A 13,195-nucleotide genomic window follows, 5' to 3' on the forward strand; every position below is an offset into this window, starting at 1 on the left:
ACTTGACAAAGTTCAGAAAAAGCTGGCCTGGGTACAAAAGCTACTCCAGTGTGTTTAATGTAAGCATACAGTATGCTATCTTTTTTTTTTTTTTTTTTTTAAATATTGGCACTTGAAAGGTTAATGTCCATTGCCTGAGGATTAACTCTGTCTAGAATAGCACAGGATTCTAGGTAGCCAGGCCTTTACTGTGTTGTTCATGATGCTGCTTTGGACTCTTAAGGCTTCCAAATGATGGTCTGTTGGTAGAAGAAGAGCCTGGATTTGGGTGATCTGCCTGGGTTGGAAGGGTGCTAATAACTGGGATTTGAGGCAGGTTGAGGCGGCAAGCCCAACTCCTAGGAGTGGCCTTCCAACAGGTAGCTGGTCCCCCAGGCTGGGGCTGGGGAATGAGGAAATGTCCCCATAAACTTAAGGGGAAAAGAAGAGTAGAACAGTTTCCTGGAGGATGGTGCCTGCACATCTAATGTGCTCTGAGCTCTGCCCGAGCTGTCCCTCTGTCTCTGTGGGAATCTCTCGTCTCCCCTCTGAAGGTACCGCATCAGTGAACTAAACTAGCTTTATTCCCACTTTGTTTACATCGTAGACTTGAGTCCTGCACGGGAACCTCACAAACAAATTAACTTATATGTATACAGATTATTTCGGCTCATCCCCTGGAGGTTTAAACAGGTGTGATAAACAACTTATGTTCTGCCAACAGTGAGTGAAGAGGACTGGCCCATGGTTTGAATAAGCAGGGATGATTTTTTTTTTTTTTCTGTACCAGTAAAACACTTGAACACACTGGGGAGGTTTTTTTGTTTTTTCTTTGAATTGGCAGACTGAACTTCGCAATGACCCGAAATCATGGTTTGAAGTCGATAATACCGACTCTATGGAAATAGCCGTCTCTATCACGAGGGAAAGTGCGCTTCATCTACCGTCAAAACACTGTGCGCTTGACTCCTGCCACCCAGGAGAAGCACAGACAGGTGGACTTATATGCAGAAGGACCTCTTAAAGCACACAGGAGGATGCAGAGTTGTGCTGTGTTCAAGCCATTTAAAGGAACACGTTGATTCTGGGGAGTTGATGCTGAACTGGTGGGGGAGGAGCAGCATTGTTTTCAGATGAAATGCAAGGAAACTGTTCCCCTTCTCTCCACAGACAGTTTGGTGGTCCAGGACGTGCCCCAGCTCTAGTGATGCCGATTGCCTTTCCGCTCTGGAACCTCATCCATGCCTCAGACTTGCTCCTCTCAACCTGAGACTGCGTGGAAACTGGGATGTGGGAAGCAGGAAGCAGAGATAGTGGTAACTGAGAGGCCCATGTCTGGGTAGAACCAGGTCCGGGACCACAACGCTGCCTCCCCCCTGGCCTGGCGGTCAGCTGCTGTGGCTCTGCTGATGTGCTCAGCACCGTCCTTCTATTTGTACTTAAATGGCACAGCATTTGGTCAGCGCATCTGAAAAGGAAGGTGTGAGAGACAAAGCCCATGGCCACCTACCCCTGCCAATTATGTGGCAAGACGTTCCTCACCCTGGAGAAGTTCACTATCCACAATTATTCCCACTCCAGGGAGCGACCTTACAAGTGCTTGCAGCCAGACTGTGGCAAAGCCTTCATTTCCAGATATAAATTAATGAGGTGAGAGGCTTTAGAAAAGGTATGTACTTTTACACATACCTTTAAAAGGCTTTGCTAGCCCTCAGACCAAACACTGCAGGGGAAAAGGGATGCAGAATGTGGATGCATTTTAGCCTTTATGGCTGTACCTCCAGTGATTACTATAGTTTTTGTATGACAGTTGTGCTTTGCAGTGTCCAGTTCACTTTTTCAACAAATATTTCTTGTGTTCCTGCAATAAGCCAGGCCTAAGGACAGAACGATGAGAAGACACATGGCTGGGGAGATAGTCATGCAAACACCATTAAAATGTAATCTAAGGGCTTTGACAGAGCTATGCAGGTGGCGGAAGTTGTTCTCCACTGCTTGATGAGACCTGGGGAGGCTCCTCAGAAAGGTACAGTCTTTAGCTGTGATCTAAAGAATGAATGGGAGGCAGACAGTGAGGAAGGAGGTTCTGGGAAAGCCCTAAGCCTTGTCCTTGAAGCACACGTGCACAGAGGGTAGCGGCGGATGAGAATGGAGGTGAGGCCCAAAGTGTAGGGGAGAAGGAAGCAGCTCAAAACAGGCCTTGTCTGCTGTCCTAAAGGGTTTGTTTTCTTCTGGTAAGTCTAAGAACTGAAAAACATGATTTGGTCAGGGTGTTAGAAAGATGGCTCTGGTAGTAATCTGGAGAAGAGGGAAGAGGCCTGTAGACTGATTTGCAATCTGTTGTTAACAGTCCAGGTATGAAATACGGAGAGCTTGTCTAGGTTCTGAGAGTAAGCATGGAGGGGGGCGGGTTCCTCTCCGAGCGTTGGCTTTTGGAGCAGTTTCTCAACTTGGCTCTAAAAGCCACCCTAACAAGTGGAATTCTGTTGGGTATACAGATGTTAAGTATGTGCATTTAATCAGATTTTCAAAGGTATCCATGATATGACAGAGAGTAAAAACTACTCTTTTAGGAGATAGGTCCTTTTTTAGATATAGTACATTTAGTCTGAATTATCAGTATTTCTTGAGTGCCTATTAGGTACTCACTTCCCTGAGGGAAATGAATATGAGATGTAGTTTTCTGCCTGTAAAGGATTTTTATATTATATTTGCGTATAATATATACTCAAAATCAGTAAGTCACACAGTAGGCTGATTGACAATAAATGCTGTGTGTGTTATGTATTGAATATATGGTACCTTCAGAGCTATACACACAGAACTGCCACTAATCTGTGCCTCTTGATACCTGGTTAAGGGAAATGCATCGTTTGCCTCTAATTTTCATGAAATGAACTTTCACTTTCAGACTAACATATAAATGCATAGGTAAGAGTCAGAATTTAGCAGGAGAGAGTTTCCATCTGAGTGGTATGAACACAAACCACATTATAATTAGATCTGGGAATGCCCCTGGAGGAAGGCACTTGAAAGAATTAAGAGAGATATAAATTATGGCTCTTAAGAATAACACTGTTACAGATGATGTAATATAATAAGCTGATTTGTTAAAATAAGCCTATACACGCCTAAAATTCAAATGTGTTCTATACGTCGGCTGATCTCTAGTTGCCATAAGTGTGTTGAGTGCCTACTGTATGCACCAATTTTGTTGCAAAGGCTTCCTGTTTTGCAACCCGCTTCTTATGTGTACACAGTAATTATCCTTACCCGAACACCAAAAGCAGTGTTAGCTGCAGTTAAGCCACAGTGAGGATATTATAACCATGGATAAAGACCAAAACACATATAGGAGATAAATATTTGGAAAAGACAGTGGCGCTAACAGATTACTGGAATGACAGGAATTAGGTGGGATTACTGTGGTAAACCGCACTGAAGAAGATGTCTTAAGCAATATTTAGGAGGTAGGTGGTGGTGGTGCTGAGGAAGGGAAACGACTTGTTCAGCTAAGGGTGTGAAGAGAAGCAGAAAAGGGAAGCAGTGTACTTCATGCAAGGACGGCCTTCCCTGCTGCAGTCCCCGACATTTCTTGCCTCTCTGGCCTGAAGCAGCGATCCAATAAAGGGGTAGAAGAGTGGCGAGAGGGCAGGATGCTTTAGGTTTTGCTTTTTTTTTTTAAAAAAAGGGCAGCATTCCTTCCTGTGTCCCTCAGTTGTAACATAAGATCCATTTTATAAGCAGAGGTTGAAGAAGAAACTAACTGACTTGCTTAACTAGAAAAGAGAACATGGGACTTACTTAATACAGCGAAGGATGAAAGCAGTTAGATGGAGATAGCAAAGGGCAGGAACGGTGATTTGGCAAGGCAGACGAAGTCCCAGTGTAAGCAGTTAACCCCGGAGGAATTCTAAGATCATTGATGTGGTCCAGGTGACGCCCAAAGACGGTGGTACTTGGTGACTGTAGGACAGACTGAAACTGGTGGTTTCTTGGGTTGTGAGGTAAGAGGAGAAGTTAGGGAGGGAAACAAAATGTGGAAGTAATTTCAGCCATAAGATGATCATGTTCTAGATTGGAACTGTTGCATGAGCAGGTGAAGGGGGAAATTAAAGGAAGAATTGGATGCCAGGCAGAGGAAAGAGTCAAAAAAGAGGGGTGGTAGCTGGTAGAATGTGAAAAGTGTCATTGCTCAGGTAAGAGTTGTGTCCCCCCGAGCCTTTCTCATAGGTAGGACAGCAGTAGGACAGCAAAGTGTGGGTAGGAAGTACCAGGTCCAGAGTTGTTAACTGGATACTGATCTAACACATGGGTGATAAATGAAATTTAATCAGATAAAAATCCTTCACAAAGGAAAAAGGGGAGAGGGACAAGATCCAGAACAGAGCTTTAGGGTTCCTAAACATTAGTGCTGGACCAAATAGAAAGAAAACTGTTTAAATATCAAGTTTGTTATTTGCCCTCCAGCAACCTCGAAAAATCCTTTCGACAACCTAGGAATGTATTTAAATATGCATGTGAAACTTGGAGAGACCAGCATCACTTCAGATCCCCCAAATACCTGTTGCATTGTCCCCGTTCCTCAACACTGTTTGTACCTGTCTCACAGAACCTGCCGCAGTCAGTGTATGTTTCCCTCTACTGTCTTAGTCCTTCTAGAAAAAGTCCTTTTGAACTTTGCCGAAGGAATTACCAGTGACCTTTAGGAAGTGAGCTGAAGGTGTCTAAGAGGGATCCTGAAGAAATGGAGACGGGCTGCATGCATGTGACATGATAGCCAATAGGAAAGTATTAAACGGCAGAAACTAAGACTTCAGCGTAAAGGTCTCATGGGAGGCAGGAGGCGGACGCTCCGAGAACAGGTGGTGGGGGTGGCATTCTGGGTCCAGTTAGACACTTTCTCTGAGGTTAAAGATGATAGACTTTTTAGTTTTATGTCTAAGGCCTGAACTTTTTGTCTCAATAAAGACCAAGCAGAAATTGTATTGGAAACCATAAAAATAACAACACTGGGGGGCAGGGGTATGGGGTTATGTGTAGAAGGCAAATTGGATCACTTCTGGAAATTCAGAAATTTTAAGAGTATAGAATAGTCATTTAAACCCCTTCCTGAAAAATATTTCTTCATGATCATATATCTTAAAATGCTTGTATACTTGTATTTGTTTAGAAATCTCTTTGTGTACATTAGGAAAATGTGTTCTCAAAGCATATTCTTTACACGTGTGAAAACGGCATCACGTAGTACCTGTTTTTTTATTATAACGTTTATGTGTAGAATCTGGAAAATACAGAAAAGTATTTTAAAACTAAAACACATATGCCACCACCTAGAGAAAACTACTATCAACATTTTAATACTGTTTGTTTCTCTACGTTTCTCCAGCTCTTAAACCACTGGGTCTATTGTGAACTTCTTCCTTCTGCTCCTAGGCACATGGCTACCCACTCGCCCCAGAAATCCCACCAGTGCGCTCATTGTGAGAAGACTTTCAACCGCAAAGACCACCTGAAAAACCACCTCCAGACGCACGACCCCAACAAAATGGCCTTTGGGTGCGAGGAGTGCGGGAAGAAGTACAACACCATGCTGGGCTACAAGAGGCACCTGGCCCTGCACGCGGCCAGCAGTGGCGACCTCACCTGCGGGGTCTGTGCCCTGGAGCTAGGGAGCACGGAGGTGCTGCTGGACCACCTCAAGGCCCACGCGGAAGAGAAGCCCCCGAGTGGAGCCAAGGAGAAGAAGCACCAGTGCGACCACTGCGAAAGATGCTTCTACACCCGGAAAGACGTGCGGCGCCACCTGGTGGTCCACACAGGCTGCAAGGACTTCCTGTGTCAGTTCTGTGCCCAGAGGTTTGGGCGCAAAGACCACCTCACGCGACACACCAAGAAGACACACTCACAGGAGCTGATGAAAGAGAGTCTGCAGTCCGGAGACCTTCTGAACACCTTCCACTCCCTCTCTCCGCAGTTCCAGCTGAAGGCCGCCCCACTGCCTCCTTTCCCTTTAGGGGCTCCTGCACAGAACGGGCTTGCAAGCGGCCTGCCAGCTGAGGTACACAGCCACACCCACGGCCCCTCGGAGCAAACCTCCCAGCCTGTGCCAGCGCTGCCAGAGCTCCTGGCCCCGCTCCACCCCGTAGCATCCCCCAGCTCTCCTCCCCCACCCCTCCAGAATCACAAGTACAACACCAGTTCTACCTCATACTCCCCACTTGCAAGCCTGCCCCTCAAAGCGGATACTAAAGGATTTTGCAATACCAATTTGCTTGAGGACTTGCCTCTGCAAGAGCCTCAGTCACCTCACAAGCTCAACCCAGGTTTTGACCTGGCCAAGGGAGGTGCTGGTAAAGTAAACCTGCCCAAGGAGCTACCTGCAGACGCTGTGAACCTAACAATACCTGCCTCTTTGGACCTTTCCCCTCTGTTGGGCTTCTGGCAGCTGCCCCCTCCTGCTACCCAAAATGCCTTTGGGAATAGCAGTCTCACCCTGGGGCCTGGGGAATCTCTGCCCCACAGGTTAAGCTGTCTGGGGCAGCAGCAACAAGACCCCTCACTCGCCATGAGCACTATGAGCCTGGGCCAGCTCCCCCTGCCCCCCATCCCCCATGTTTTCCCAGCTGGCACTGGTTCAGCTATCCTGCCTCATTTCCACCATGCATTCAGATGACTGGTTTTTAAAGCGTACCGTTCTTATTCTGGAAGATGTTTTAAGAAGCATTTTAAACATCAGTTATGATACAAGGAAAGAGTTAGAAAGCAGGACTGGAATATGGCTTATTCAGTGATGACTGGCTTGAGAGAAGAGAGTTCTCGAACTGCATGTATTGTGCCAATCTGTCCTGAGTATTCATGCTTTGTACCAAATTTAATAAGCAAGTATTCTTTAATGGAACTGCAACCATTGTCATAACCGACATCCATACGAGGGCTGCTATATATAGGTGTTTGTCAAATTGAACTTAATCGTAAGCCATGATCATAATAATGTTAACTAAATAACTTTATGTGGCACTGCCTAGTAAGGGAACTATGGAAAGGTTTGGATTTCTCCAAAATGGGAGAATTTTTAAAATAAGAAAATAACCTTTATATTGCATATTATGACTAGGCTGTGTATTTCTTTTCAGGGATTTTTCTACCTTCAGGGTTGGATGTAGTTTAGTTACTATTGCCATAGCCAACCTATAGTTTTACAGAAACAATTTCTTGTGGAATAATAGATGTCTCCATTTTAAAAAAGCATTTTAAATGTAGTTTGAATATTTTCCACAGGATGCTACAATGTGAGTTATCACTTCATTTATCTTAAAGACTAAACTGATTGTCAGTTACATCTGACAGAAAAAAAAAAAAATCACTGTGTAACCAGGTTAAGCGGTAAAATAATCCAGGCGTCAGTCAAAAAAGGCATTTTACTGACTTTAATATTGATTATATTTTTAACAGGAATTTAAGAATATTACTGGAATTAAAAAAAAATATATATATATATATATTAAACAAGAATTTCCTTTGCTCTGTCTGGCTTAAAATACTACTCTGCTTAAGTATTTTTAATCACCAATAAGTAAATGCATTTTAAAATTCATCATTTAAGTCAATATTAGTTTTATTCAAAAAAGATAACGTTTTACAATGTAACTATAATCTATCTCTTGAATTTGGTATCTAATGAGTTTTTAAAATATAAAACCTAACCTTTTTTTAAAGCTCCTTTGTCTTTTGTGTTTAGAGGCTTTCTATATGAAGATATATCTTACGTATAATAAACTCTACAAATTCTGCACGTGGCGCGATTAATTTTTATATACAACCACACCGCGGAACTATCCACACTGAGATAGAAAACAGTTCCAGTTCCTTGGCCGGCTCCCTCATGCCCCCTCCTGGCCATTACATCCCCTACAGAAACTACTATTCTGACCTCTAGTCAGCATCTATTAGAAACTAACCCCCCTCTTTTTTTTTGAGTAAAATAATTATGATTTAAGGTACGAGCTTATATGCTTCATTAAATTCACAGTGCTAAGAACTTATTTCTAAAAATTACTGTATAACATTCTGAATCCTTCCAGAATGCTATGTAATTTATTTCTGATTGATTGATATATAAGGTCAGAATACTAGCTACTAAAGTTTTGTCTAGGCTAGGCTACCATGATCCCGTTTTACAATCGTGTTTACTATTAATTTCTAGTACAAATTAGAAATTATTTCATATTGGGATTTCTTCAGAAAGTATTCCCCCATAATACTGTTTATTTTTGCTTGTTTTACCTCGAAATAGGGTGGGGGTGGGTAGAGAAAGGGAAACCTTGAGTTCGTTCGCCCATTAAAGCAGCATATTAGCCAAATGTGAGAAACTGGTTCACAGTCCTTAAAGGTGATACTGATGACCATAAAGGGTGGGAGGCATTGTAGATAAGCTACCTGGGGCCGGGCTGTTGCATGTGTGGAACTGACACGGTGGGTCCTTAAACTACGGTTTCACTTGCGGGGAAGAAAATGAGACAGAGGGACACAGGTTACCTCGTCAGTAGGAATCTACTGCTCTGGGATGTCTCAGTTCACAAATCCACTTACCTCTCCAAGGGAAGGCAGTCTCTCAGAGCAAGCGGAGAGTGGTAGAGTGGCAGCTCCCCTCAGCTCAAGCTTCCCAAATTCCATTTACAGAAGGTTCCATAAATACTTTTATGTGGCTTACGAGTCTTCAGTCAATTCCAGAACACATACCTGATTTACCTGAGCATAAAACATAGCATTTAGTTCCCAAAATACAGATTGTAAGACTTTCAGATGTCATGTTTGCTGTACCACAGGTGGGAGTAGGTCGGTATTCTCCTAATTAGAAAAAGATGGCTTACTCCTAAATAAAATTCCCTGAGTTTAATAAAAGATAAAAAATTCTTAGATTAAAAAGCAAGAGTTAAGTATAAATGACTCTACAAAAAGAGTTTACTAACCCTTAAGATGACCAAGGGAAAAAATAGTTGGGACACCACCTCCCAACAGAGCTACATAAACCAATGGTGAAATGAACAGTTGACTTCCAAGTTGGCCATGATAAATAAATGGCCTGAGGCCACTTAGAGCATCCTCTCCACAGGGTGGGAAGGTTACTGTAACCTGTTCCTTCCACTGTAGTGTTCCCCCAAAATCAACTGTGTACACTGGTGTGAGACAATTATACATGGTATACAGATGGACATTTAAAATAGGAATGGTTACTAATTATAGTTTAATGTTCATTAGAAGCAAATAACAAAGCTGACATTTCACAGCTATTATATAGAATAAAGTTAGGTAAAAAATGATTTTCCTAGAAAGCAATAGTGTTAGTACACCGAAGACTGTTTCACTAAAAGTTTCTAATATCAAAGCAACATTTTCTTTAAAAGCTTATTAAATGTCCACTTAAAAAAAAAAGCTTCAAATGAATCTTTAAATCAAGCATTATCATACAGGTTGATGTGTTGTTTAACGATTTGGGGGGAAAATTTTGAAGGGAGTAGATAAGAAAATTTGAAGCTAGTTTTTACTTGTTCTACATGATGTCTCAAGAGAAATCATGGGCATGTAAACAGATGCCTCCCCATCCTTCCCCTTAGGTGGCTTTCCTGGGTACACAGCCATCCAGGCTGAGGACTTTTAGGGAGCCAGTCTGAAAGCAGAAAGAAAAGGCATTTACTTTAGAACTTCGTTGTTTCCACATTGAGAATGTTAAGTAATATACGCCTCTTAAAATTTTAATTGTTTTAACAATTCACATATCAAAAAGTCTCCAACTTCATAGCAGTCCTATTCAGTGTCAATCTCAGGGAACTGTCCTTGTTTGGAAAAAGGGATAGGGCAGTAACCTTCCAGGTCAAAATGAAAAATCATTCCCCTTTCCTGTTAAATCCAAGAAGCAAAAACTGAACGTCATTTCAAACTATATGTTTAACAAAAGAGTAAATTTCAAGAACATACATTTTAGTAACACAAATCAGGATCTGCCCAAATTCCTCTCTGACTGGCCTGCTATGGATTCATTCTCTTAAAGGCTCAGTAACTGTCTTGCCCATTGGATGATCGGCAACACCTGGATTAGAGGTTAATTTTTTTTTTTTCTTACCTGGCCTCTAGGAGTTAATCTTTTTTTAGGTTTAGTAAATCCTTGTCTGAGTTTTGCTCCAGAAGCAGGGTCCACTGCTAATCCTTTGCAGACATAAACAGATTTGTTATTATGTAAAAGCAAACATTAGCAACAACAGAAAAAAAGGAATGATTACGAAATCCTCACACTGGATTCAAAAATCTCTATTCTTCTTTTGTTTTGTTTAGTTTTGTAGCTATAGACAAGTTCTCAGTCCCCATCCTGGGCCAAATAATAAGGAAAACAGAAACTGTCTCAGGAGCCCTCTCTCCTCCACCCCTAGGCCTTCACTTGCCTATGGATGGGCCCTCTGGACCACCACCTCAGTGGGCCACCATTTATACAAGCTGACCCTTGGGCTTCCCTGGTGGCGCAGTAGTTGAGAATCTGCCTGCTAATGCAGGGGACACGGGTTCGAGCCCTGGTCTGGGAGGATCCCCCATGCGGCGGAGCAGCTGGGCCCGTGAGCCACAACTATTGAGCCTGCGCGTCTGGAGCCTGTGCTCCGCAACAAGAGAGGCCGCGATAGTGAGGCTCGCGCACCGCGATGAAGAGTGGCCCCCGCTTGCCACAACTAGAGAAAGCCCTCGCACAGAAACTCAGACCCAACACAGCAAAAATAAATAAATTATACAAGCTGACCCTCAACACCTCTCCCCACTACTGCCCTGGCTTTCAAAATATATCCTGAGTATTTCATGTCTTCACAATCCTTTGCCTGCTTTCATGCTAGAAAGGGTTTGATAAGCCTTATGGAAGCATGAGATGCCTTCCCTCCCAGGCGTTATTTACACAGTGATGGACTCAATCCCCAAACAGGACTCTTTTCCTTCGTGTCCAGCAGCACTGCTACGTATGGAGATGTAGGAGTTTATGGATATAGGCATACCATACCATAGTCTGTTTTAAAGGACCACATGGTATGGGACGGGATTCTCAAGGAAATCATTAAAAAAAAAAATAAAAGAATTAGTGCTCTCTGTCCTAGAGGCCTCCTTTCTATCTAATCAGTGTTTTACAAAGGGGGAATAACCAAACAACCCAAGGAAATTGTGAATCAATATCAAAGAACATAGGATAGAAAGAACTCAGTGTTCGTATTACCCAAAGATCTCCAAGTCTTATTTTTTCCAAGGAATCAGCAACTGACCCTTCAAAACTCATTACACTTGCTATGCAATTAGGTTAGGTAAGGAGGGGAGGCTAGTGCAGGGAAGATGCTTAACCTGATCAAATCCACTGGCTCCAGAAACCAAAGCAGAACCTACACCAACAAAACTTTATAGGCAATTCACTAAATATATGAAGCAATGCAGCTCTAGAACCCAGAACTACATTTTCACAGTGATCTTAGTCTCTCTGTATAAAGGTGCTGGAGAAGCTGCTGCCCAGAGGTACCTTCCCCGTAAATCTGTCACTCTTATATCAAAACCCTTCAGAAAATAGCCATGTAGATACTTGCTGACTAGGCTATAAACTCAGTTCCCATCTGAACATCAGAATCTTCGTGAGAATGAAGGAAGAGCCACACCATTTTTCTAAAACAATTTCCTAACATATATCTACTAAATAATATATACCTACTAAGTAATATATAATAGTATATAATATGTACTAAATAATGTAATATATAATAATATATAAATATGTTTATATAATTATCTCCTTAATCTTTATATTTTTTGACCCAGTTTTCCCAAAGTAGATAAAGATTTGCTTGGCTCTACCATTTCCTATTAAAAATTACTTGTGTAAGTTGCTTTTCCTCACCTGTAAACTAGGGATATGAATAATATGTCTACTTCCCTGTGTTACTTTGAGGATTAAATGAGGATTAATGAAGATTAATATATGAAGAGCTTAGAAGAGTGTACAATTAAGCACGGGCTACTGTCCATGAAGAAGGGATATTCAGTACAGCAAAAAAGTAGAAACAACCTACCTATTCAAGTCAGGAAAACAGATAAACAAGTTACATTGTATTTCTGTGATATGATACCATGTTTTTAAAGAAACTCTTTGCCATAGGAAAATGTTCAAAGTTTGTTAGTGAAAAAAAGTCAGGAAGTGTACACCAACTATGATCCTAGCTTTGATAAAAGGAAAACAAAAAAGGAGTATAAAGAGAAAAAATGAAAAGAGATATCAATGTTAACAGGGTGTGGAATTATGGACATCTTTTATTTTCTTTACACCATTTATACCATTTCTTTATACCATTTTCCAATATCTTCTACAGTAAGCATTAATTTCTTACATGGCAATGAAAAAAAATGCTCTTTCTCAAGAGACATTTTTGCAGACTAACTTAAAGTGTCTAGGACCAAGAAGTTTCTAAGTCATCATAATAGTCTAACTTACATAAATGCGCGTGCCTGGGGATGTGACACCAGCATCGGTGTTAATCACATATAGTCTGGACGTCTCGCCAAGCATTTACGGCCCTCCTTGCTCTAGTGTCAGCCTTCCATTCTAACTTTAACCCCAGTTCTTCTCCGTGCTTTGGCCAAATGGGCCATTTGTTTCCAGAGTATGTCCTCTGCATTCTTATTTCCATATCTTTGTTAATTGCTTCTGCAACTTTTCTCCATTGGTCAAAATCTAGCTCATCCTGGGACTTCCCTGGTGGTGAAATGGATAAGACTCCATGCTCCCATAAACGGATAAAGAAGATGTGGCACATATATACAATGGGATATTACTCAGCCATAAAAAGAAATGAAATTGTTATTTGTAGTGAGGTGGATGGACCTAGAGTCTGTCATACAGAGTGAAGTAAGTCAGAAAGAGAAAAATAAATACTGTATGCTAACACATATATATGGAATCTAAAGAAAAAAAATGGTTCTGAAGAACCTAGGGGCAGGACAGGAATAAAGATGCAGACGTAGAGAATGGACTTGAGGACACAGGGAGGGGGAAGGGTAAGCCGGGACGAAGTCAGAGAGTGGCAAGGACTTATATATACTACCAAATGTAAAACAGACAGCTAGTGGGAAGCAGCCGCATAGCACAGGGAGATCAGTTCAGTGCTTTGTGACCACCTAGAGGGGTGGGATAGGGAGGGTGGGA

General features: G+C 42.1%; 2 protein-coding genes across 5 annotated transcripts in view; one reads left to right on the plus strand and one right to left on the minus strand.

Moving 5' to 3' along the window:
• Window positions 1-7,970, plus strand: part of PLAGL1 (PLAG1 like zinc finger 1) — a 66,022-nt gene extending 58,052 nt beyond the window's left edge. For 2 of the 4 annotated variants that reach the window (XM_060029860.1, XM_060029858.1), the window contains exons 7-8: window positions 1,150-1,629; window positions 5,416-7,970. In XM_060029860.1, the coding sequence (XP_059885843.1) occupies window positions 1,478-1,629; window positions 5,416-6,655 (1,392 nt within the window). In that variant the 5' untranslated portion in view covers window positions 1,150-1,477 and the 3' untranslated portion in view covers window positions 6,656-7,970. Of the gene's footprint in view, window positions 1-823; window positions 1,630-5,368 lie in introns of those variants that run through there. The other 2 variants (XM_060029859.1, XM_060029861.1) reach the window with 2 other exon arrangements.
• Window positions 7,971-7,985: 15 nt separating this feature from the next.
• The window catches only part of ZC2HC1B (zinc finger C2HC-type containing 1B), a gene marked incomplete at its 5' end in the record, with an annotated part of 35,641 nt that continues 30,431 nt past the window's right edge, over window positions 7,986-13,195 (minus strand). The window contains 3 exons of the mRNA XM_060030657.1: window positions 7,986-8,730; window positions 9,528-9,649; window positions 10,103-10,185. Of these exons, the coding sequence (XP_059886640.1) occupies window positions 9,593-9,649; window positions 10,103-10,185 (140 nt within the window). The remainder of the gene's footprint in view (window positions 8,731-9,527; window positions 9,650-10,102; window positions 10,186-13,195) is intronic.

This window comes from Delphinus delphis, chromosome 14, assembly GCF_949987515.2.
Source record: "Delphinus delphis chromosome 14, mDelDel1.2, whole genome shotgun sequence".
Taxonomy (NCBI): domain Eukaryota; kingdom Metazoa; phylum Chordata; class Mammalia; order Artiodactyla; family Delphinidae; genus Delphinus; species Delphinus delphis.